Source organism: Lissotriton vulgaris, chromosome 12 (assembly GCF_964263255.1).
Source record: "Lissotriton vulgaris chromosome 12, aLisVul1.2, whole genome shotgun sequence".
NCBI lineage: Eukaryota > Metazoa > Chordata > Amphibia > Caudata > Salamandridae > Lissotriton > Lissotriton vulgaris.
The window spans coordinates 653,959,882-653,986,803 of record NC_141700.1 but is presented as its reverse complement, the minus strand read 5'-3'; the positions used below and the strand labels follow the sequence as shown (position 1 = coordinate 653,986,803).

The 26,922-nt window shown below is 43.5% G+C and overlaps 1 protein-coding gene across 2 annotated transcripts in view; it reads left to right on the top strand.

Moving 5' to 3' along the window:
- Window positions 1–26,922, top strand: part of BANP (BTG3 associated nuclear protein) — a 990,655-nt gene that overhangs the window by 197,682 nt on the left and 766,051 nt on the right. For both annotated transcript variants that reach the window (XM_086945823.1, XM_086945822.1), the window contains one exon: window positions 209–408. In XM_086945823.1, the coding sequence (XP_086801949.1) occupies window positions 209–408 (200 nt within the window). The remainder of the gene's footprint in view (window positions 1–208; window positions 409–26,922) is intronic.

Below are 26,922 nucleotides of genomic sequence, written 5' to 3'. Positions count from 1 at the left end.
GTCCAACATATGAGTATGGTGGCGCATGTTGCGAAGGAAAGGGGCGTAAAATTAAGACTATAGAAGATTATGCACAATTATGTCACTTAATCTTTATTTGAAATATGACAAATGATCAATGTTTAATAGAGCTTAACAGGTCTTTGTTTATAGAATAGATGTCTTTTAATTAACCCATATAACATTTCAAATTGATTTTCCTTTCTAGGCCTTCTTATTTTCACTTAACCAAACAATATGTCTACGACTGGACAGTATAGAGGCAAAGCTTCAAGCACTAGAGGCCACCTGCAAATCGCTAGAAGAGAAGCTAGACCTTGTGATGAACAAACAACAGTGTCCCATCCAAGTTCCGATGGTGGCCGGCTCGCCCCTGGGTGCTACGCAGACCTGGAATAAAGTACGATGGTAAGCCATGACTGCTGGAATGGTCCACTCGAAGAAGAGCCCGTACATGCTTTGCTACAGCTGTGAAATTGCTGACTTGACTCATTCAAAATCTCTGTTTTACAATAGCTGTGTGAAGCCATATTACTTTGTGAAAACCTTTCAAATAAAAACACATGTGAAGTCATTTCTGCAGTTTACGACTAGATTGTGTGGATTTTATGAAGTATAGTTTCTAAGATTTTAGAAGTCTTACTAGCGTCACCATTGATAAGTGTTTTCGAGGTTGCAGTAGCTTTTGGAGCAGTTTGATGTTTGAAAAATGTTTTAAGATTCATGCATATTTATTCTCAAGTGCAAATTACTCTGATCTGTATTTTGAGAAAGGCCTCACGCCTAAAATGCACAAATTAGAAGTTGAATTGAGATGTATGTCCTGGAGAGGTTGGAACAAGATTGTCCTTTGCTTGTTTGGGAGCAGTATCAGAAATATCTTTTCCAACAGGCATGCTGGCTACTTTTGTCCATTAAAAAAAATTAAAGTCAGAAACCGTGGTACCTCCATGACAAGGGTTGTTTGTCCCATTTGGAGTGGCGCTGTGGCCTATGTCAGCTTTCTAACCCTCTGCTTTCTAAACCTCCCCAGTGTTGGACAATGGCCAACAGAAGTAGTGGGGAGGAAGAGTGGCTGTTTGCTATTGACTGAAGGCCGCACTTAAAAGTTTAAGGGTTGTAAAGCCAGGTCCACTTTAACATAGGGAGCTACAGGAGCATAGTTCTTCCAAGAAGCTGTAGACTTTTTCTGGCATATCATTTTTAGCTGTATGCAACGATTGTTTAGACCTACCAAACCAAGACCATATAAGCTGTTTTGAATGACTTCTGCATAGATGTTGACTCTACAGAAGTTGGTTCCTTTTGCACCAGTCTCCTAAGGAAGTGCGATTTTGTTTTTTCTAATTTCATCTGCATTGCTAGTTGAGCTTTAGGCTTGAGCTGAGACCTTCATTTACATTGACACATCTACTGACATTAATATGGTAATTTTGTGCTTGATCGATTCTAAAGGCCTAATTTGCATTTGAGTGAAAATGGGAAATTGTCCGCTTTCTGGAGAGACTGCTAAATGTGGTACAGATTCTCTTAGTGGTAATTTAGCGTTCATAGAAATAGATAGCATATTGAATGAGAGTCCACACTGGATTCCACCCCAGATTTCGCAGTAGCTCCAGAAATCTAAGGGTTTCCCATCATCATCCAACTCTGATTTGGGCTATAAGAAATGTGTTCTTTGGCTCGGAGCGGGGTTCTTTCTACAGAGGTGGACTGAGCAGGTTTGAGCAGGATTTAGTCTGAGATATTTGTTACTGTGTGCCATAGAGGGGACGTTAAATGTCATGTTTGTCGCAATTAAAAAAATTAAACTGTGTGTGTTTCTGATATTTATCTGTTGTTACTATATTTGTATCCTGTCTGTTTCTCATACTGGGCGATGCTAGGGATAAGTTTTTTTTTTCTCCAAGTACTTGCAGCTAATCGAATTCTCAACCCTGTTGTCCACTTTTCACTCCAGGTCATTTGAATTTATTTGAATTTAAAAAAACTTGTAGAGCGCACGTAAGTCAGTTTCATGGCGCTGGTGAGGTCCCTGGGTGAGGATAAATAGGAGAGCTAGGTGCCAAAGGCCTGCTGGAATAATAACGTTTTTAGTGACCTCCGAAACTCCATGTAGGAGGAAGAGAGTCTTAAAGGTAGGGGGAGGTCATTCCAAAAGGTGGGTGCAAGTACGGCAAACTTCTGCCCCCCTGCCCGCTTCTTTTTAAACCGGGGCGTAGTTAGTAAGGCTAGGCTAGAGGAGCGGAGGTAGTTTGTTTGTTTTACCAAAGTTTGAGTGAGCACTGCCCATTCCAAGGGAGGCACTAATAAAGTCTGATGGAATCCTGACATTGTAAGTTTCTTTGTGTCCTCACTAGGAGCACTCCTCAAAACACATGGTTACAAAGGTCAAGGCCACAGTTCAGTAGCAGACAAAACAATCCAAGCAATATGCAGTTATGGCCTGGTGTTCCTATGTCATATTCCAAATTACAGAGCACTATTTCCACATTATCTTGGAACCCTACGACTGTTTTCTTAACTAGTCTTGAAGATCAGGGCTTAGTTGTTATAAAACTGCAACAACAGACACAATTTCTGATAGTGTTTTCCTATTTAGACTGGGGTATTTTCACTGTTCCGAAGAGCACTCAAATCCTTTTGTGCCTCCCCAAACAAGTGCATTTTCTTTTCTTCCACGTCACAATGTTGTTGGCTGAAGCAGGCCTGCTATATCCCTTTAGCTATAAAGTGCTTCCTCCCTACATTCAAAAGGCTTTTCTCCCTTCTCATTCATACCAGGAAATATGAGTATCTTGCTGTCTTCAGATTCCAAACGTTCTCTTTTTTTTGGTGTCTTGAAAACCCCTTTGTTGGAAATGGCCCTTTTTGCAGGGTTATCCCCAAACTTTTTGCTTCATCCTCCTATTTTGTCCTGACTTGTTTTTGTTGATTTTAGGACTCTGGGCACTTTACCACTGCTAATCAGTGCTAAAGTGCATATGCTCTCTGTGTAAATTGTGCTAGGGATTGGTGTTTCCATAAATGGGGATTTGATTTACTTGTTAGACCCTAGTAAAGTGCACTGAGTGTGCCACGGCCTGTGAATCAAATGCTACTCATGGGCCAGCAGCACAGATTGTGCCACCACCTTGAGTAGCCCGAAAAAGGTACCTAAGACCTGCCATTGCAGAGTCTGTGCTCCATTTGTAACTGTCATGTTGACTTGGCCTGTGCACACACGGGCCGGCCCCTAACCTTCCCTTTTCTTACATGTCAGGCACCCCTACAGTAGGCCCAAAGTACCCCTGTCGGCAGGGTGCATTGCATGTGAAAGGTAGGACATGCCCTGGTGTGTGTGACATGTCCTGATAGTGAATTACAGCCCATTTCGTTTTTCACTATTGCAAGGCTGCCTGTTCCACATAGGACAGAACGGGAAGTTTGTTTATAACATATTATAAACATAACTGCCCTGGGAACTAGGTGGGAAAATAACATTTAATATACCTGAACTCAGAATCTAACGATGCATCTTTTGGTAAAGGTGATTTTTACATTCTGTTTGAAAATACCACTTTTAGGAAGTAGGTATTTTCTTGCTCAGTCATCCCATGTGCCTCTGCTGGAATGTGGATTGCCTGTCTGGGGTTTGGATGACGGATGGCTATGAAGCAAGGGTGGCTCCTGATAGTCTAGGTAGATCAGGAAAGGGCTGAATAGACCTGGGCTGCGAAGGGGGATGAGGGAGGAGATTTCCTTCACCTCAAAGAGCCTGGTCTGCCTCTGACAATGCTGTCTCCACCTCCTGCCGGGAAATCACACCAGAGAAGGCATAACTGTATCTGGCTGGGCACAGAGACCCTCTGCCTAGAGGATCAAAGGATTTATAGATACAAATACTGGGGCCCAGACCCCTGAACTTCAGAACTATTTTGAACCAAGAAGACTGCCAAGAAGAAGAGCTGGAGAAGCTGTGAGGAGGGACTACCACTTTGCTGTGTGCTTTGCTGTGTTGGCCTGCAGTGACTGCTTCTGTCTTGGGCCAGTGAAAGGACTGGACTGAACTTTCTGCAATTTACTTTTGTGAGTTTCTCCAAGGGCTTGAGGTAGAGTTTGCCCCCGGTTCAAGAAGTCTCAGGAACAGCAAATACTTCAAGCTCTTCTGCCCTCATCACTGGGGACTGTGTGTTTTGTGCTGCGACAGAAGAAAAGCAACCTGACAACGTCTACGGCGCCGCTGCCGACTCCGTGTCCTGAAGGCACCACAGAAGGCACCACGACCCTGGTCTCACCGACGATGTCTGCTGACGCCGCCACCAAGCTGCTGCTCGCACTGCGACTTGTGAGCACCATACTCCACACCGCCTCGCTTCACGACACTGCCTTGGCACTGCAGAGTGCACCCCCGCAGTGCCTTACCGCGACCCTAGTCTCACCCGCGACACCTGCTGACGCCGCCACGAGCCGTTGCTCGCACCGCGACCTGTGGGCACCGCACTCCGCACCACCTCACTTCACGATGACGCCTTGGTATCCCCGACAAAGCTGCTCCACGCCGAAATCTACGCGGCTGCTTGCACCGTGGTTCGTGGGCACCGCTCCTTAAGTTACATGACGGACCGCCCTCATCCCGCACCGCAGCCTTGACCTACCGGCGCTATCGACTCCAGTTCGTCAGTCGACGACAGCGCTTCAGCAACAACGACGCCGCTTCTTGCACCGTGACCTGCCAGCACCATGACGAGCACCGCCTTCATCTTGCACCGGGACCCTGGTCTCACCGGCTAAGCCATCTGACCCATCCACCGAGCTACTGCTCGCACCGTGACCTGAGGGCACTCCACTGCTGCACTTCGCACCGCCGCACACAACGCTTGCCAACGCCACCGCTCCTGACTCCAACAGAGAGGAGATCGACCTGCAACGCGTGTGACTTCGAGGGCCCCGACGACTCCTGCACCGACCTCCGGAACCGACGCCTGCGGGCGCCGTGTTTTCGGAAGCTCAGCGAGAGGTCGCCGATGCCCTACATTTATAAAAAGTTACTGTTTGCGGGTCTTCCCGACACTGTAGCTGTCCAGCGATGCCGCAGTCAGCCAGAACTGTTTGGATTTGTTTGCTCACGATGTCGTGATAGCCCTGGACGGAGCTATCGACACCAAGGAACTGTTTTTAAAGCGTATTTTGATAATTGTGGATTTTTATCGTTTTTGGTCTTGTATTAAGTATATAAAAATAATGGATATTTTTCTAAACTAGGGTGGTGTCCTTTTGTAGTGCTTACACTGTATTACTGTTGGTTATGTGCAAATGCTTTACACACTGCCTCTAACATAAGCCTGACTGCGCGTGCCAAGCTATGAAGGGGGTGAGCAGGGGTTATTTTAGGAGTGTAACTCCATTATCTTGACTAGAGTGCTGGTTTCTGCCTGGCTTTGGCACATGCCCACGCCTGCCAAAATCCCTTTTCTAACACCCTTTCATTGTCACAGAACTGTCACCTCAAGAAACAGATTGGGCCTCGCCTTATTCCTCTAGATCAACCTTTGCACTCTTGATTTTGACTCGTGGCATCTATTGACATATGTGTGACCATCATCAATGTTTAACTTCAGAATCCCAGAGAACTATTTGGAATAGACTCGGTGGAATTGTCTGCCTCATCTCCAAAAGCATCAGAGGGCCCAGTTTTTCAAATACTATTTCCGAGCTCAAGGGCATTAATTTCGCCGACCTACTCATCCATGTTTGTTTCCTCTATTTTTGTGCACTGGCCCGCCCTAAATGCCTTTTCTGTGGGCCAGTTACGTTTTTCAAATGAGGTTTCTGCTAAGGTTTCGTGATCTTCCTTTTTTAAAATAAATATGCGTTTTGTCCCATTGCATCATTTAAAAGACAAAATATATACCTTTACTTTGAAGCATTCACAATTTCTTCTTTGGTCGTTGTCCCTGTGTTTTGTTCTGCCTCTTCTCTTTTATTCAGCACTGCTGCTATAGATTTCAGTTCCTTTGAAATATTGATTATGCAGAAGGAGCTTCTTTTGCAAGATTTTTTGTTAATTTAAGTAACTGGTCAACGCGTTATGCGGTAATGCTTGATTGCTACCACTAAGATGTTTGAATCCCTTAATAAAGTTAATGTATGAAAAAGGTGAGTATTTCTGGTGTTTGTGCTGCGATCCAAAGAAAAACCTCTAATAAAATAAGCCCAAGCTCGTCCTTGGCTCTGTCACTCTCCTTCGAATTTGTTAAATTCTGGGAAGAACAAGTTTACCACCAAAGCTAACAGGAAACACATCTCTACAAACCAAGGATGCTGCTTTATTCTTTCACAAGCCGAATGAACTTGATTTAGGAAGACCCCTTCTTTCGTGCCATGCCATCAGGTCTTCCAATGACAGAATCGGACAGTGACCTCTAATCTGGGTCCAAGGCTAGACATAGCTGCGAGATTGACCATGGCTACGAGGAGTCCATCTTATCTACTCACTTTATAAAACCCCACTGAGGGCATGGGAGTGGGCAAGGGTTTGGCGTTTTTCTATGTGGTCCCCTTTAACTTTACCCTTAAGATACGCTGGCTTAATTGAAAAGAATGTGGTCTTCATACAATTTCTTGCTATTTTTTGCCACCAAATGGCTGATTTTAATATTGCATTTAGAACACTGTACCTGTTGGACTTTTACCAACAGACATGTATCAAATACGTAAATGCAACCGGTAAACAAATCGTATTTTATGGGAATTTACTGTAAATACATTGTAACATTGTAGCCTACTAACCATGCTGAAGATATATTAAGGGATGCTGTGGCACTAGCTGACAAAGTCACTGCATCTCATTTTTTTTACAACTTGTTAGGCCTCTTCTCTGTTATTATTACCATTATAGAGACATTCTTTGTTCAGGAGAACAGCAATGAGTGCTAATGTATTTGTGAATCATAGAGTTGATGACCTGAAATGTATTATTGCATGTCTTTCATGTATTCCTCTTCCGCCTACTGCCACCTGTGGTAGCAAGACAGATGCTGTTCTGCACAGCATTGGCTTGTAGCATGGAGTGGAATATGTCCTCAGGGCGATTCTCCAAGTTGACAAATCGAGGATAGATGGGAAATCCACCTACTATCTTATTTCTGCTGCAGACAATTATTTCGCACCCTATCTCCCTCAGAAGTTGTTCCACCTTCAAGATGTCATCTCCTCCTCCCTTCCTCGCCACTGCATTGTGGTATCGCCAATGCAGTATATTCATGTAATGTATGTGGCTCCACACCACTCCCCCACAAAGAAGAAATACTTGGCTCATGATGTTGTATTGGAACATGAGCTGGACCTCTTCCTGGATGCAGGAACTTGGTTCAGGAAGCCACATACAGCAGCTGCCCTCCCTTAGGTTATAGTATCACTTCTTTCCACGGTGACAGCAAAACAGGACGAGGTGCGGCTTAAATTTGCAGAGAAACTTCTTTCCCATATAAGTCTCCCTCCTTTTGAATTCGCTGACGTTTTAGCATGCCCACACAGGCGACTATCACCTGGGTAATAGTTTACCACTCGCCTAGCCCCGCCCCAGGCTTTGATTCTGTGCTTGCTGAATTAGTGCCCGATCTGGTACTGCAGACTTTCAAAGTACTGGTTCCTGGAGATTTTAACCTTTGAGGCTGATACGCCTGCACATCTGCAAATAATGGAATTTGTGGGTTCTTAAGCTATTTTTGATATTAAACAGTGCATCCTCCTTCTCCACTTCCTCTTCCTTTCCCTCTTCTTCCTCCTTTTCCTCCTCTTCCTCCTCTTCCTCTTCTTCTTCTTCTTCCTCCTCCTCCTCTTCCTCTTCTTCTTCTTCCTCCTCCTCCTCTTCTTCCTCCTCTTCCTCTTCCTCCTCCTCTTTCTCCGTGCAGGCTTTATCCTTTGTGGTGGTGAACTTTGTGGCATTAATAATTCTATCTCCCGTTCTTCAGTGTTCACCTTATACTTGCTTGGACAAAAGGTACTTTATCCAACTTCTCTGTACTGCTTCAATAGAAAATGCTCAATTTGGGTGCTATTTTGTGCACCTGTGTGTATTTACTTAACAGGTCACCAACCAAACTAGATGAGCTAGCACTTTGAAGAACACATCTCAAAGACATACTTGGGCTGGGCCTCCTCCTTGGTTTACGCTGGAGGTGCAATAAAAAATAAATCATAAGATATCTACGGTTTAGGAATTCTGATTGTCATACCAAAACAGAGTATCTGGTTGCTCCACACCATTATAAAACAGGCTGCTAGCAATTTGGATTTGTTTTTTTGTAAGTGCATTGATTTGATTTATTTTGTAAAACACACGCGCGCCAACTTGGGCAACTTGACAGTATCGAACAAAAGAACAAAAAACACATAGCAATCAGTAAAACCAACAAGAGAAGAAAGTGGGTCTACCAGAAGAGAGAATTTTTTGAGGCCTTTCAAAACTCAAGGTGCGAGTGAATGCTTTTGATGTGTAAGGGAATACTATTCCAAAGCTAAAAGCCAAGCAGATGAAGAGAGCAGCCAACTAGCCGAAATTGTTTTTAAATAGGGTGCCAAGGAAAGAAAGCTGTACGTTTGGCCACATCTTTCTCACAGGTGTGTTACAGCTAAAACTTTCACAAAGTGGAGCCTTCTCTGATTTATATAAGACCTGTGCAATAGGCATAGTGCTTTGAAGACGGGTCTCTTCTTGAGCAGAAGTCAGTGGAGTGGAGGGGTGGCCTGTTTGGCATGGTCAGTCAAATTTTCAGACGTTACTTGCTCTCTGAACTGCAACATTTTATATGCTGTGCAGCTTTGCTAAGGAGGATTTGGCCAGACCTTGACAGAGAATATTATATTTGTCGAATCCCATCAAAATAAAGGCCAAGGCTGCCTGGGTGTGAAGATGAGGTAGCAAGAGGATGGTGCAGTTACCAGTATTAAAAACAAATATTGTCAAATATTTCTGAACTCTATTTCCCAAGCTCGCAGGAAAAATGCCAGCCCTGTCTCTTTGTCCTTATGTCAAAATCTGCCAGACCTCTTTGAGGACAAGATAGATAGCACATTTCTTTTCTCCATTTCTTATGGATGTACTTGTGAGGCTCTTGTCTCCATCAATCAGATAACTCAATAACTCAGAAATCCTACTTTCTCATCTCTACTGTGTATAACAAGGACATGAGGTTCATCTTTCGCAGTTCCATCTCTCCCAGTCACACTTTTTCTGATCAAAATCCCAGATTAGTCTCACAGATGATAGCGCTTGTACTAACTCACCTTTTTATAGACATTTGGTGTTTGGGCAACCGTTCACCCAGTCTGTCTGATCCTTGTTACTTAAAGATTTTTGCTGGAACTGTGAACAATGAGCCATCAGTTTTTTGAAGATCATGTTCTTGGAGATCTAGCACTGGTGGGTTTTCAGACTAACAATAGTTTCTTCAAAGTCGTCCATGTGCCACTTGACAGCAGCAGGAACGGTTCTTATTTTTTTGGCCTCTCTGTTGTTTTCAGTCCATTGTCTCATAATATCTTGCCTGAAAAATTACTGTGGAAGCCCCCGCTTTACAATGGCTAAAAGCTTCTTTGCATGATTTTTGCCAGGCTCTTACCATTTCTATTTTTCTTCTGAAACCAAAAAGCTCTAATGGGGTTTACCTCAGGGATCTTTCCAGAGTCTCACTCTCTTTTTATCTGTTACCCCATTGGCACAGCACAGTCACATGTTCTGCTTCGTATTCTGTTCTCATGCGGATGGTGTGCAACTCATCAGCCGCCTTTATGCCCAACTGTCTGACCACGAAGCAAAGTTTCAAAACTTTCTGAGTGCCCTTTTTAATTGCTTGACTAATAGTGCCTTGAATTTCAACACAAATGAAACTGAGGTCCATGTAGTAGGGAAAAACCCTCTGATCCCTGATTTGACTCAAGGTGGCAAAGCCCTCTGGGTACTACCTCAGTTTCCTCCATGTCTACCCACTATGCTGGTTTTGTTGTTGATACATTTGTGCTTGTAGCCACAGGTGTTAAAATTGACCCCAGTTGTGTCGGTTTTGGCTCAAGTCTTTGAGAAAAATATTTTTCCTGTTTTCACTGGATCACCCCAAAATGGTTATCCAAGCCACAATTTTGTTCCCTCAACTGGACTATGGAAATACCTTCTTCCTGGATGGGCAAAATACATTATGTCCAAATTCTTTTTATTTTAGACCTGATACAATGTGACCACACATGGATCCATCTCGCTCGGCTTCACTGACCACCAGTGCCCAGAAGGATTCTCCTTAAGTGCATGTTTGTCTGCCAGAGAGCAGTGCATTTCATGGATCCCATGTTTATACAAGACCAAGCCATTCCCTGCTTTTGTCTTATTTCATATTTCTTTTTCATTTTAGGAAAGACAGTGGTTCAAGTGGTGGCCACAAAGGATCCGGAGCAAAAAGTGTGAACCCCAACTGGGGCACTAGGAATCTCAATTAAACTTGATCATTAATCATGCTGGGACCACGGAAGTAGGGGAACATATTTCGTGTGAAATAGACAGTTTATTTTACACAAGTAAAACTTAGTACTCTAAGTAATATTTAGGTGCTCACAAAAGTAAAAAGTGAGCGTGATGTGACAAGGTGATAGTGGATTAAAAGACATAACATCCCATTGACAACAAGACAGATGGAACTCCATGTAAATGTAAACAATGGAAGGATTTCCTGTTGTAAGGGTCAGCGGCGTTTCGATCTTATAAACTTAAGATCATCTTCAGGACTAATAGTGAGCAATCTGAAATCTTATTTGGTCAAGGAAGTGGACCCGGTCAGGGTCCAGGGCGCGGTCTCTGAAGTGGTTCCTGAGGGGCCTCTTGAGTGGGGAGGCTGTATCAATTAGTAGAGCCTTGATGAATTTGCTGTTCTTGGACTACCTGGAGGTAGTGCAGGGGCGAGTGTGGAAAACCTTAGTCTGCTCTGGCACTGAGGGGATGATTATTCACTCTGCTGTGGCAATGAGGGGATGGTTACTCACTCTGCTATGCCCGTGAGGGGATGATTTTTCACTCCGGTGTGGCAGTGAGGGGATGGTTATTCACTCTGCTGTGGCAGTAAGGGGATGGTAATTCACTCTGCTCTGGCACTGAGGGGATGGTTATTCACTCTGCTCTGGCACTAAGGGGATGGTTATTCACTCTGTTGTGGCACTGAGGGGATGGTTATTCACTCTGCTGTGGCACTGAGGGGATGGTTATTCACTCTGCTGTGGCACTGAGGGGATGGTTATTCATTCTGCTATGCCAGTGAGGGGATTTTTATTCACTCTGCTCTGGCACTGAGGGGATAGTTATTCACCCTGCTCTGGCAGTGAGGGGATGGTTATTCACTCTTCTGTGGAAGTGAGGGGATGGTTATTCACTCTGCTCTGGCACTGAGGGGATGGTTATTCACTCTGCTGTGGCAGCACCACCGCGTCCACCACCATGTCCACCACCACATCTACCACCACACCCACCTCCACACCCACCACTTCAACCACCACTACATCCACCACCACTACGTCCACCACCACCATGTCCACCACCACCACCACGACCACCACCACCACCACGTCCACCACCACCACACCCACCTCCACCACCACCACGTCCACCACCACCACATCCACCACTTCCACCACCACTGGCACAACCACGTCCACCACGAGGCCTCCTCACTCTATCTATATATCGCCCTCACTCTATCTAGCTATCGCCCTCACTCTATCTAGCTATCGCCCTCACTCTATCTGTCACCCTCACTCTATCTATCGCCAGCCAAGGCCCGTGGAGGGATTTGCGGTGGGGCAGGGAGGCGGGGCGGGGGAGTGGCAGGGTGGGGGGTGATTAAAAACCGGCATATGGATATTTGGAGGTAAGTAAACAATTTAATTAACAAAACGAATTTCGTAGCGTGCCCAATTAACAACACACATTTATTTCGTAGTGTGCCCTTCATCGCATGCGATGCAGTGCACGCTACGAAATTCGTTTTGTTAATTAAATTGTTTACTTACCTCCAAATATCCATATGCCAGTTTTTTATCTCCCCCCACCCTGCCCCTCCCCCGCCCCGCCACCCTGCCCCACTGCAACTCCCTCCACGGGCCGTGGCTGTCTATCGCCCTCACTCTTATCTATCGCCCTCACTCCTATCTATCTATCTATCTATCTATCTATCTATCGCCCTCACTCTATCTATCTATCGCCCTCACTCTATCTATCGCACTCACTCTATCGCCATCACTCTATCTATATATCGTCCTCCCCCTATCTATCGCCCTCCCCCTATCTATCTTCATCCCTCTATCTATCGCCCTCACTCTATCGATCTATCGAATCACCACAGCATCACTCAGCACCACCACAGCATCACTCGGGGGCACCACAACATCACTTTGCACTACCACAGCATCACTGAACGCCACAGCATCAATCTGTGCAACCATTCAACAACAACTGGTTCAAATATGTTCTCTCAATGTTTCAAGCTTTATTACAAATGTCACAAAAAAATGTTAATATTTCACTTCTGTTCTTGGATTTTCGTCACAAAATACACTGAACATAATCTTCACAAAAATTATTTACAAAAGTTTAAGCTATTGCCATTATAAATTACAATAGCTTTAATTTAAGTATAAGTTATTTAAAACAAATAAAAGCCATTGTTATTTGTAATATCAATACTTCTAAGTCACGTAAATACAACACATATTGCATTACAAATGCTATAGGTGTCACATTTGCGAAAGTTAAAACTATTGGCATTGTAAATGACAAAGCTAATAATATCGCTATTTTCAAAACCAACACATAAATAAAAAATGTGTAATTTACAATACCAATAGCTCAAACTTTCCTACTGCGAGACCTATTGCATTGTAAATGCGTGTTGTAATAGCAGTGATCTGAGAAGGACAGTGGCACATTTGTGTATGTTTTACTTCCAGGTGGTCGGTACAGGAGGCACAGTAGCCTCCTAGCAGCAGGACGATGAGGAATTACACTCATTCTTGTCGACATGAAGCATAATCCATCTTTCAGAATCCTCGCAGTGACCCGCTTCTGAACCAGGTCCTAATGGCTAAATAGTTTTTAATGAGAACCTTATTAGGACTGCCGAGATGGGAATCACGTGGCCATACTTCTCACGTGCATGGGAGCCATCATTAATCCAGGCCCGGCTGAAACGCCAGGCGGAGCCTTCAGTGTTTGTCTTCTGGGCGCCCCCTCTTTCTAGTTAGACTTCTTAAGCCGAGATGAGTGAAACGCATTAACCTCATTACTTAGGCAGGTTTTCGCCATTTGTCAGTGTAATAGTAATGTAGAATGTACAATATTTGTCCACCTTTTGGCCCTCTTTTAAGCATAATTGTGTGTAGGCAGCAATTGCTGATGTGACTGGCATTTAATATCATAATAGTCTCTCGGTGGGATTGATCTAAATCTAGGGGTGCATACCTGGTCATTTCATGCCTGACCCGCAGCTGATTGTTGTTATTACTACCGAGGTCAAGGGGCAAGATTTAGGCGTGTGTGTTTTTTTTCCTCTGCCCTGTTTTCGTTTGACTCCTTTAATAAACCACTCGCACTGCTTCACCCGCCTTGGACTTGGTGAAAACCGAGTTCGAATTAAATCCCAGAGAAACACAATATGCCAATTAGTACACGAGCAGGACACAATTGCAATATTTGAAAAATATTATTCGTCTTGAATTAAAAACAAGCTATTAAAATGTGTTTAAATAAAAAAATACTGTAGGAAAAATATTAGTTGAAGACATGCATACAGACATATTTAAAACTATTAACGTGAGGTCGCAGAAGTGGAAGTCTATAAGAATTGAGGGGGCCCTCCGAAATGGGGCAGGTGGAATTCATTCAGGGGAAATGTTTGCAGTCCGCCCAGAGTCGGGGGTGTTAACATTCTTGCAACGAACGGTGGGTGGGGGAGTCCTGACGAGGTAGACAGTGATACTCCGAATGTGTAAGCCCATGAGATGTCTTGGTGGCTGTAACCCATTGCTTTATATCGAAAGTCGTGTCTATGCAATCTTGATGTTGTGTTGTAAAGTTCAATAAACATAAAAAAAACTATTAACGTGAATGCATTCTATAGAATATGCAATAATCTACATTTACGAGTCATGAAAAATTATAACAAGCTCCTTATATGTTTTCTTCAGTTTTTTCCACTTTTAATCAAACGTAAAGAAAATATAATAACCCCCCCCCCCCTCATTAAAACATATAAGGCAAGACAGTGACACTAAAGAGCAGATGACAACAGAGCAGTTCAGTGGCGCCCATGAATCAGTAAGGTATTGTGTATGGAGATCGCAGTCAGTCTCTCTGATTCACACTGGAAACATTTTGTCCTTCAGAGCAGTACCAACTTCTTCTCCATTGCAAGATTATTCCCTATCAGCCAGATTCATCAAAGGAAATTCGTCTCGCAAAGGGCCAGATTCTGAGAATCTGGCCCTTTGCGAGCGCTATTTTTGCATTTGGGATTCATCCTCCCAAATGCAAAAATCGCAAATATAGAAATCACTAAATTGTGATGAATTGCATTTAAGGAATCTCAATTTGAGATTCCTTAAATGCAATTCATGGAACCATTTAAAAATTACGAATTCGCAATCTGGGGCCGCTATTTACCGCGAAGTCTAACTTCGTGGTAAATAGCGAAAACTTAGAAAAATGCACTTTAGTGCATTTTTCTAAGTTGTATGTTACACACACACATGTCCTTTGGACATGTATGTGCAACACCAGTGTACATTACCATTTCAGGGGTGCTACAGGGTGTCCTTTGGACACCCTGGCACCCTTGAAATCGCTTCCTTATTTGCGATTCGTTATTTGCTAATCGCAAATAAGGAATGACTTCCCATTCATTCCTATGGGCCTTTAGGCTTCCTTCCTTCCTTATTTGCGATTCTCAATTAGCGAATCGCAAATAAGGAAGCTGTAGGAATCGCAATAAATATTGCGATTTCTACATGAATCCCGTTTTGCGAGTCTTTAATAGCGATTCCTTAATAATCGCTATTAAGGACTCGCAAAACATGACTATGATGAATCTGGGGGCTACTCTTGTGTGGTATTAGAAGCAAAGGCCAGAGAGAGGGGGGAAGCAAGCATTGGCATAGCCGAAAGGTCCGGCTTAACCCGCTCCTCATATTTCTGCCAAATTCCTCTATTTACATGCTTTAGCACATTAAAGCAGAATGATTGGCTTTGCAAATGCTTGCTTAAACGATGTTTACGTCCTCCACTATTACTCTCCTGTGTAATAATGCCTCATACCCAACTTTGCTGTTTACAAGTACTTTCCAACCCTGTGCCATGTAGTCTGCAAGCAGTAGGCAAACTGGATTGCCGCTGTTTGAACTTGTAAGTGGCATGTCCCCATCATCCAGTCAGCCTGCCATATACCAAACTCCTTAACAGAGAAAAGAAAATGAGTGGGGCACAGCAAGCATGATGTTGCCCTCAACAAGAGTAGTTTTCTACATACAAGCAGTGAATGATGCCTTGCTCATTTATAATTAATTAATGTTGGTTTAGAAAATCGGGCATCTGTCTCCGTTGAGATGCTCCCGGCTTCCCCCTCACTGTACATCTCTGTAAAACACTTTACTGAATAGTGCATATTAAGGTCGCACCTTAATGCTACCAAACTGGTGCTGGTATTTGCTCAAGCTATGTTGGTTCAAATAATCTTTACAGATGTGGTGGAACCGTTTGTTGTGGCTTCGTTTATGGACTAACCTATCCTGACGGACCCACGTGCATTCGCATTCTTTTTTTTATATGTTTAGGAATGTTTTAGGGGCAGTGGTTCTTAACCTGGGGTTCGCAGACAGATGGGGTTTGCAACTGCCACTGAGAGGGACTGCGTCTGTTTAGAAAATTAAGTAGTTTTAGCCTGGGCTTTAAATGGGCCGGGTCTCTCTCCGGTGCTGAGCACCGGCAGTTTTTTAAAGGGGGCCTCGAAACGGGTTTCTATCGGGCTCTGTTTTGTGCCCTGGCACAGGCGGTACGTTTTTTTCTGGACTGCAGTGACAGCAGGCACATGGATGTGCGCGTGCTCACACTGCTCAGTTTTCACTGGTGGAGAAGTTACGGCATGATGTCATTAGAGGTGAGCGTTGTAGTGGGAAGGCAAATCCTTTAAAAAGAGTAATTTTAACTCTGGATTTTCCTTCTCTTTTTGAAACTCAGGAGCTGCAACATTGTCGTGGTGTCACCAGGGCTTTAAGTGGAAGCTTTTTCAATATCTTATACAAGCCATAGGGGGTGATTATTTATCGTATGCAACTAACAACCATTGACAAAGCCAATTGTCCTGACGTGTTGTTTGTATGATGTTACTAACTTGTATCATATATCTGGATGCAATGACAGAAACCGCAAAATACAAGTCAGGTAGCACACTATGCTAAGAAGCACAGATTTTTGGTTTATGTGCTTTTAAGCCACGCCCTTAATTACACTAGCTGCGCCCCTTTGAGAGACCCCCCCCCCCCCCCAGTTTTTTCATCCCACTTAAAGCCCTGGTTTTAGCAGATTAAAAAGTATATATACAGCAGAAAAAAGCAATAGCAAACTTTTTAATACGCTTTTTAAATGTGAAGGGATTTAAAAGTGGAAGCTACAAATTAGACTGAAATCCATAACTTGATTCTTCGGAGCGGCGAAACAATATCAAACAAAAAGTAGAATCCATAATTGGTGGCTTCAAAAAAGCACTGCATGCCTTATAAGCAAAAAAGGAAAAGATGCATGCTAGAATCTGGAATATTGCTTTGTCTTTTTTGAAGCCTAATATTGAAAGCTCCAACTTCCCATGAAAAATTATATTTAGTTTTTTGTGTGTGTGAATTAAATACATTGTAGCTTGCGTATTTGTTTGATTTAGGCTGATGCTGTATTTTGTGTGTTCATCACCACCCCCTTTTCTGAATAATTTTGTCCACCATAAGCGTGGAAGGGTATACTCGGATGTGAGTCCCTTGCTCATTGCACCATCAGGATTCAAGCAAGCCGGGCCGACGACGGCTGAAATGCCAGAAACCGGTCCCCGGAAGCTTGTTTCCTTTCCAGTATAAGAATTGGCTTGGTAGTTTGGTTTGCCCTGTTCCCATCATGCACTGGGACAGGAACAGACTAATTTGCATGTAGCCAGGTTCTGAGCTGGGATGGTGCAGTGAGCTAAAAAACGGTGATGGATCAAGCCCTGATCTTTGGACTGGGTAAGAGTGGTCTGCTTAATTCAGATACTCTGTTCATCACCACCCCCTTTTCTGAATCATTTTGTCCACCATAAGCGTGGAAGGGTATACTCAGGTGTGAGTCCCTTGCTCATTGCACCATCAGGATTCAAGCAAGCCGGGCCGACGACGGCTGAAATGCCAGAAACCGGTCCCCGGAAGCTTGTTTCCTTCCCAGTATAATAATTGGCTTGGTAGTTTGGTTTGCCCTGTTCCCATCATGCACTGGGACAGGAACAGACTAATTTGCATGTAGCCAGGTTCTGAGGTGGGATGGTGCAGTGAGCTAAAAAACGGTGCTGGATCAAGCCCTGATCCTTGGACTGGGTAAGAGTGGTCTGCTTAATTCAGACACTCTGTTCATCACCACCCCCTTTTCTGAAGTATTTTGTGTAGGGCATTAATGTTCAAACCGTAAAAGTTGCTTAATGCTTGGGCCCCAGGCTTCCAGTAGTGATTCACTTGGGGTCCACTCAAGCCAGAAGGTTAAGAATCGCTGTTTTAAGTGCCCCGCAAAAAGCAATCCGGGTCCATCATAACTACCTCTGATCGAGCCATTACCCTTAAAAGCCAGGCAGCTCCGATCAGATACTCACCCGTCAATCATTCTGTCTGCACCAGTAAAGCGCAAAAGTCATTTTTAGGTCGAGTATTCAAGACCTATTGTATATACTTTAGTATATACCTATATGTGTAGGTACTTTGTGGGCTCTGGAGATAATCCCTAGGACTTGTCTGCTTCCACTTAGGGACTTTTCTTTCTGTTCAACTGCCTCTATTTAACTTTCTTGATAGAAAACAACCAATCATAGATTAAATTATTGCCTCAAATCAGGTAATCTGAGAATAGCTGGTCCAGCTTCTGCCACATAACCCACCGCCCATTGACAAACAAAGGACGATTAAAGGGTCAGAGTCCATTAAATGAGGCGGCCATATTGAAATCCTTGAACACCTGAATAAATGTAAATACAGTAAGCCTCTGTCAGCACTGTACTGCCTTAGCTTAAGTGGTCAGTTCTGAATCTTTTCCTGTGCATTCAGACTTTTAAAGGGGTGTGAAACGAGCAGCCTGGTTGTAACATTAATAGTGACGGTTGTAGCTGCTTTTTGATCGAAGCAGGGTGATTTGGTGTAGAAACAAGTGACCAGGCTGCGTAGGAAGGGAGATGGTCGGGCTTGTGCTTCCTCGCTGTTGGGCGATCTCCAGTAGTAAAGAAAACCCTATCAGCAGCAGGAATGGAAATGGTAGGAGTTGTTTTCCTCACCTCTGGGCGCTGTAAAGGAGAAATGAGCAGTTCTTTGTTTAGCACTCTGCAGAGTCCCTGAATGAGATGGCAGGTATGTCGAAGCATCTGATTTGCTGCTTTGAGACGAGTTATTGGGAGGGAGGGGTGCAGCACATAAAACTGACCTCTTAAATTGTATGAAATAGGCCGCTTTATTGAAACAAGTGAAATTACAAAATTTCCAGGCAATTCGCTTGCAAAACGAAAATATTGTTATACATCAAGTGAACTAACCAATGTCACCACTCCCCACCACTATGCCCCCCCCACCCACACACACACCCAGCAGCTAACTCATTTAAATGTAGTGCATTTCAACGTTACCAACTTTCTATTAACCCTACATCCTAAGACTGCCTGTATGAACCTGTAAGTAATCAAATGTCCTAAACTGAACCTTGAACTCCCTGCCTACCCTCCCCTTGTACATGGTTCACCAACTGGCAACGCTAATTAAACTTCTGCCAACTCCTGGCAAACATTTCCATGCCCCGCCCCCCAGAAAAAGGAGGGAGGGCGTATGTAGCCCAATACAAAATGGCAGTCGATGGACTGCACCATCTTTCTAATCTGCCCGGGGGCAGACCTCCCGGTGGTCTGCTGCCCCCTAAACCCCTCTTGTGCTTCGACAGAGCCGGCCTGAGGAAGAGTGCACAGCTGCTCTATATAATCTTATGCTCCCAGTAAAGTGAGCAGCCATGCCAGCAAGCGGGAGCCGTTAGAGTAATTTAGGTGCCGCCTGCATCTCTTGTGCTTACTGAAAGTAAACAAATAATGCTAGCAAAGCTAAAACAAAATAATACAAATGAATAAAAAGGACTACTTCACCATCGGTGAGATGGTGTAGGCTGATCCAAAACTTGATGGGCTGTGCATGGTGCCTGAAAAAGACTCGCTCAAAAAAGCCCAAAGGCTGAAAGGGACCGTTCAATAGCTAATTTTCTGTGTGTGTTACGATAGTAAATCTTGACTGGTAGCTACAGCCAGACCTAAAGAGTGGGTTCGAAGAAAATGTATAAATATATAGAGCATTGTTAGTACCATATAAGTATTAAACCCTAAAAAGTGATACCATGTGACAAAACTATTGAGAACAAAATTGGAATAAACCCTCAAGGTTAGAATAATGTATTAATAATCACTTGCAGCACAGCCCATAGAAGGCTTTTCTTCTTACCTAGAAATTTTGTGTATTGTTTAGAGCCATGCCCTTCTCAAGAGAGACGTTCAGTGTATTTTCTTCTTAACCCTAATTACCACCATGAAATGTGTTTGTCTTCAAAAGGTTCATTGCTGCCAAGAAATGTAGATATAGTGCCAGAAAAGCCACATCCTCCTGAAATCTTGGGCCCTTCCTTGCAGTGGGGCGCCTTTCATCCGACCCACCACCTTATGTTGTGGATCCCACTGAAAGAAGAACAAAAGCTTATCGTGTTACTTTCTTCAGAGTGCCAGAGTTATTTTCATCTGCCTCTACCCACTGTCTACTGAACCCCTGCCAAAGACTGCACCACTAGAGGTGGCAAGATGCCCACTTACCAAGCTTTTCAACATGTGGCAGTGATCTTCTTCTCTAAACCAGCATCCTTCTGAGACTGCATACTTTATGCAGTGATGTTGTCACTGGTAAAGCAGGTGGGCGTTGGAAGCATTGCCTGTAGGGATCCGTCCTGAGTTTACAGAAAGTTGTGCGATTTAACTAGACTGCAGAGCTACACAGTAATCACAGTTATTTAAATTGTAATACATAACGAAGCTTGTTCTTGATCCCCTGCACATGGTCAAAAGACCCAGAACAAAATATGAATACGCTGGCATTTATCTCTGACCCTGCTATGCAAGCATTCAGCTGTGAGATAGCACATTTTGTACTCCCATTTACCATGTGTGTAATTGCTTTCATATTTCCATCAAGAGTGAATCTGAGGCCTCAGGAAAAAGTTCTTTGCCTACAGTTTGGTCAAGTGGGTAAGCCAGGAATAAAACGCCAATCTGATGGCTTCATGGGAGGTAACAAACGCCCTAATCTTCCCTGTAAGAGATTAGTGTAATTTGTTATATATTTATCAAACACCGCTTGTAATTCCAGTAAGTAACAGGATGCTGCATAGTGTAAAGATGATAAGAAGCAATCCATTATATAAAATTGTCAATCGGACAACAGTAATGCTTTTGGTGTTTTTTAGTTCAATTATTATCAATGTATCCCTTCGCTGTAGAGCTCCACCTGGTAGCTGCTGCTGTCCCAGTCGCTGCTGCTATGACCCTCTCTAGTCAGAAGTTTGAGGCCCTCCTCCACCCGCAGTCTTCTGCCTGCTCCTCATCCCTAGTGGTCTAGTGGCAGAGCGTCACTTCTCAGCTGCTTGACTGCCCTTCTTTCCCTCTTTTTCTGCTTTTGTCTGCCTCTTTTTCTTTTTTCTCCTGCTTCTGCCCGTCTGTGCCTGGATTGTGCCCATCGCCAGGGACCCTGGTTCTCGAACCTTCCTCGGCTACAACACCAGCACCCTCCTCGCCTTCAACTCAGGACTCCACGCTGCCTGCCACTCGCGTTGCTGAAGGAGGCCCAAGGACTCTGCAGGAACTGCAGCCAGACTTTCACTCACACCAGCTCCTCTCGCCACCCAGCCGTCCAACCGCTCTCCCTACCTGCACAACTGGATACTTCTCAACACGTGCTCCCTCCACAAACATGCCACAGAAGTCTGGGACCTCCGCGATGCCGCCTTTCCCGACATCGCCTTCTTCACGGAAACCTGGACCAACCCCTGTTCTGGACCGGATATCACCACCGCCAGACCTGACCTCTACAAAATCACCCGCAAGGACCGTGCCGACCGACCAGGAGCAGGCATCGTCATCGTCCACAAGAACACCCTCCGACTGACCACTTACTTGAATGACCCAACGACAACCATGGAACATCTCCACTTCTAGATTTAGACCAACCCCAACACCACCCTCCGTGGCACCCTTGTTTACAGCCACCCCCCGGCCCCGGCCCACCCTTCACCGACACCATCGTAGACCTCATCACACCCCAGGCTGTTGCATCCACCCATTACATCCTAATCGGAGACCTCAACTTCCACCTGAACAGCCCCATTGACCACAACACCACCTCCCCATTGGAGAACCTCACCAACATCAGACTCAAGCAGCTAGTCCCCTCACCGACCCACACAGCCAAACATTAGCATACTGGACTCCTCGCTCACAATGAGCCGCCAAAGCAACGCAGTATCTTCATCCTGCTTCCACACACACTGCCTGCTTCGAAAGACATTCAGATGGAGCCCCACAGAATCCAGAAAGATAATCACCCACACACTCGTTACCAACAGACTTGACTACATCAATGCACTCTACGCCGGCGTCACCCAGAAACCACTCAGGAAACTACAGAACGTCCAAAAAGCCGCTGCCAGACTGGTTCTCGACCTTCCCTGCCGCAGCCACATAACACAACACCTCCGACAATTCCACTGGCTCCCAATGAACAAGAGAATAATATTCAAGCTCCTCACACATGCCTGCAATGCTCTCCACAACACAGGACCAGCATATCTGAACCACCGTCTCTCGCATGTCACGTACCCGCCTGACCACTTCGCTCCGCCCAACTTGCCCTGGCTTCCGTCCCATGGATCCACAAGACCAGAACCGTAGGAAGAACCTTCCCCTACCTCGCCCCCAAGACCCGGAATAACCTTCCCGTTTAACCTCATTCCCCGCCGCCTGCCCCCCCAGCGCCTTGAGACCCTCAAGGGTGATTAGCCGTGCTATAGAAAATCCTATTTGATTGATTGATGGGCTGCAAGCCGATCACCATTAGGACAATAACTTGGGTAATCAAACATTGCAGAATCACACTACACACAGGATAGGTCTGTGAAGATCAGAGTGCCTTTTTATTTATTTTCAGAATTTGAACAAATCCTAATTATTGAAAATGTGTATGCACATAGCAATATAAAAAACGAATAGAAATGTCTTAGAAGTCACAATCAAAAATAGCAATTACCTAATTGCAGATCAGTAGAAGTTGCTCCCAGGGCAATTTAGCCAATGACTGAAGGGGGCTCACCCATTGCCCCATGCCCTCTGCACCTGTAGAAAGTAGTATACAGGCTTCAGCGCAGTCTAATAAAAATCCACACTCAAATGCTTATTGGCTTTTACATGTGCTTTTCACAATAAATAAGTCAGGCTACTATCTTTGCTTTAGCTTTTTATAATAAACAGATTAGGCATGCGGCATCTGACTTACTTTTTCCCAACGAACTGGCCAAGACCTGTGGCCTTTATCATTGACTTGTCACCATAACCAACTCTAGCCTCCTTTATTTAGCATATGTTTTCCAAAAAGGCAAAATACGCACATGGCAGGAGTTTATGGACTTTCCAACTTCCCATTCTAAGTGCAGATGGATGTTTTTAACTGTAGTCTGAATTGCAGGTAAGCTGCACTCATTGAAGCAATAAACAACATAATGGGCGCTCACTTTGGCTTGTACTGAAATGGTGCTTCTGATTTGATAAGATTTCAAGTTTACCTCGCACTGCATCAAGCTTTTCAATTTACTTACTGTCAGGTTTACAATTGGTGGAAGGTGGACCCCAGGAGAGAAAAATATTGCTTCCTAAAACAGGGTATAAATATCAATTTCATAAAACTGCAGCTTCTGTGATCATTTTAATATGAGCTCATTAGCACAAATCTATATAGCAATTTTTAAAAAACTAGTAAATCTATGAGTGTTTCCAAAGTTTACATTTGTAAACACTAAAAAAGATTGAAATGTATTTATTTATATTGGTGCTTTGTAGAGCGCTAAATTTACCATGTGGTCACAAGGTCAGAATCAGAATATACTTTATTCGATTTTAGACATTTTAAAATCATAAAAGTAACATATAAAACATTAATATGAATAAAATACCCTATACAATTCCATCTAAACATGAGTCACATTCATATAGATTCCATCAATTAATTTTAACATGCAGCCAAGACAATTAGTGAAAAATCTCTTCGGTATACAATTCCACGGTATTTTATTAACCAGTGATCATTTTTCTTCGTCTCAATATGCTTTTCAAAAGTCCAGTCATAATGTCCACGCAATAAACATTTTCCAACAGTTGCAAATATCAAAAGGCAGGGCGATATTGCCTCCAACCCCCTCGCTTTAAAAATGGCAAAATCCATCTTGCTCTTTCGGTTGAGTAAAATTTACAGAATAAAATAATAAAGGTTGCATTTTAATAATATCAGAAATGTAGGTGATCCCCAATTCATTATGAAAATTAAAACCTGAGGAGTTCTGTGGGACAGCTAAAATAAACCTTAAAAATGAATTTTCCACTATTTGTATTGAAGATACATCAGTATAGCCCCAAATTCCTGCCCCAAATGTTGCAATGCTCATACATTTAGATTGGTAAATTTTTAGGAGGATCCCCGGGGGCCTTTAGCCCATTTCTTTAGCAAAATTCACCACCGCCGTGGTTGAGCTCCTCAAAAGGAGGCTCCTACTCCTGACCGACAATCCCCAGGAACCAGTATGCTCCAATAGTATGCCCAGGTAAGAAAATGTATAAGGTGATTCTATCCTGTCATTCCCCATTGGCATACTTTTGCATTTATTTCTCCCCTTCTTGCTTGTCATTACAAAGATTTTCTTCACATTAAGTTTAAGGCCTCGACTATCCATAAAATTAATATGTAGCAAGGGCTCTCTGTAGACCCAACTGCGTTCTGGCCTTGAGCCCTGCGTCATCCAAGTAGAAAAGGGATACAATCGGCTTGTTGTTAAACTGAGGAGGGTCTCTCGCCTCAGCCACCAGTTCCTCCTCTAGAGCGTTGGTTTATAAGGAGAAAAGGAACAGGGCCAGGATGCAGGGTTGTCTCTCACCCCTCTTCATGTGGAATGGCGCAGGATATTCACCCTTTAATCCATACCTTGCCTTGACGGTGTCCACAACGTATAATTGTCTAAAAAATTGCACCAGTACTGGGTCAACCTCCAAATCCAGAAGGATTTCCCATGGTCTATTATGTACGACGCAATCAAATGCGGCCGTGAGGTCCACAAATGCTACATATAACTTGACAGCCTTGGCTTGGGTACACTTTCCCATTAAAATGCTAAAATTTAAAACTTGGTCATTTGTCCCCAAACCCTGTCTAAAACTATACTGAACGGCGCTTAGAATATCATGGTCTTCGGCCCATGTTTGTAATCTATTCAAGACAATCCTTACTGCTACCTTTACTAGTGAATCTAGAAGAGAAATTGGTTGGTAAAAGGCCGGATTGTCGCGTGCCCCTTTTTATAAAAATCTGTTTAATCCCAGATTCTGACCAGGAGTTAATAAATCCCTTAGAACAACAGGCTTTTAAGACCCGAGTTAACAGTGGGGCCCATAATAATGGAATAGATTTAAATAAGTCCATAGGCGCACCATCAGGGCCTGGTGCCTTACCTCCTTTATTAGCATTAATAGCCGCTACCAGTTCATCGAGTGTTATGTGCAGCTCAATAGGCGTAAAGTCTACATAGCCTCCACATTGTGGAGGCTCAAGGTCAGTATAAGATTCTTCATTCCCCTTAATACTATAAACATTAGAAAAGAAGTCAATCCATGCATTTTCGTCTATTGCAACCTCGATCTTTGCACGATCTTTGTTAGAGAAAAATGGGGCATTTACTGCTTGCCAGAATGAGGTACAGTCCTTACTCGGGAATGCTTCGTAAAGAGTAACCCATGCCTGATGTTTCAGTTCTTTCTTACGTTTTTTCTGGCCAGATTATACGCTTTCCTGCATAGTCTGATCTCATCATTGTCTCTCACTGTTTTATGAAGTGCAACTTTCAAATGGGTATAGGTTTTGGTGCAGTTAAAATCAAACCATCCTTTTTCTTTAGCAGCAGATCCCTTGTTCTGAGCTCTAAGCGAATTTTGAACAACTGTCGTAATATAAGAGAATGCCCTTAAAGTATCTTCATGATCTGTAACACACTAGTATTTTGTTATAGGCATTAGCTATAATCTGTTTATTAATCTCCTCCGGATTTATCTTGCCCCATCGCAGGGAGTAACCATTTTGGCGAACTAGTGCAATTTTTGTATCCATGCCAGACCATTATTTTTTGATTGGACATCCAACTTAGGGAGAATTAAATTAATACTTAAGGGCAGATGGTCACTCAGAACATTGGAATTAGTTTTAAAATTGTCAAACCAGGAAGCATAATGATTTGGAACAATTATGAAATCTATTAGCGATTTAAAACCTCTACTGATAAAAGTATGGTTAAAATCCACAGGTGGGGAACACAGCATGTTGGCTAAACCCAGATCATGCAAGGCCATTGTTTCATTGAACTTCTCCCCCTTATCGGAGTGAGCGAAATGAAACATAGGTTCATTCTCTTCATTTTGTATACCGCACGACCAACGTTCTGCCGGAGGACAAATACTTGTATTGAAATTGCCCCCCAAATCATAATCCTATCCATACCGTTTGAAACCCTTAATTTCCTTAAATCGTCGCTGAGTGACTTTAAGATATCACCCATTTTTCCTTTTTCGATATTATTATGAAAAGTAACTACACACACTGCTATAATGGGTTCCGAATACATGGTTACAATTTGATAATATGTTTTTGATATTGATATTTCAATATTTAGAACCCCTAACAGGTTTGAAATGTACACATAGATCCCTCCTTTATGTCTCCCATGGGATGACCATATTGCTGGCGTATGGAAGGTATTATAACCATCAATATTTACTTCATTCAACAGCCAGGTCTCCTGAAAGCATAGGATATCGAAGCTGTTGATAAAGTCAGTCCATACAGAGTTATTCACCTTGGTTTGCAAACCAGCAACATTCCAGAAGAGCACGCTAATACTCACTGTTGAAGTTACATTAGAAATAGTAGCGGCCTGATAATTCAAAACATGTCCAGCCCTCTCGACCTATATTATGTCATCGTTCGTACATTCATCGCTAATTTCTGTAGGCAATACTGTGACCAATTCACCCCTGGTACCCATTATCTCTCCCTTATCCATATTAAAAACCCCCGTCATTTCTCGTTGGAATTATCTCCCGGAGAATATGGTATACACTACTATCTTCACAGTTGCAGTGATCATTAACATCAATAAGTCAATCATTCTCATCTAAGGATTGAAGAAGCCAAAATCTATTTGATACCTCTAAATTATAGGTTGATTCATTGGTGGACTGTGTGAGGAGATGCGAGTCCATATGTCAATTAGCGGTTTTAAGCTGATAGAAGTACCCCAAAGGGATAACT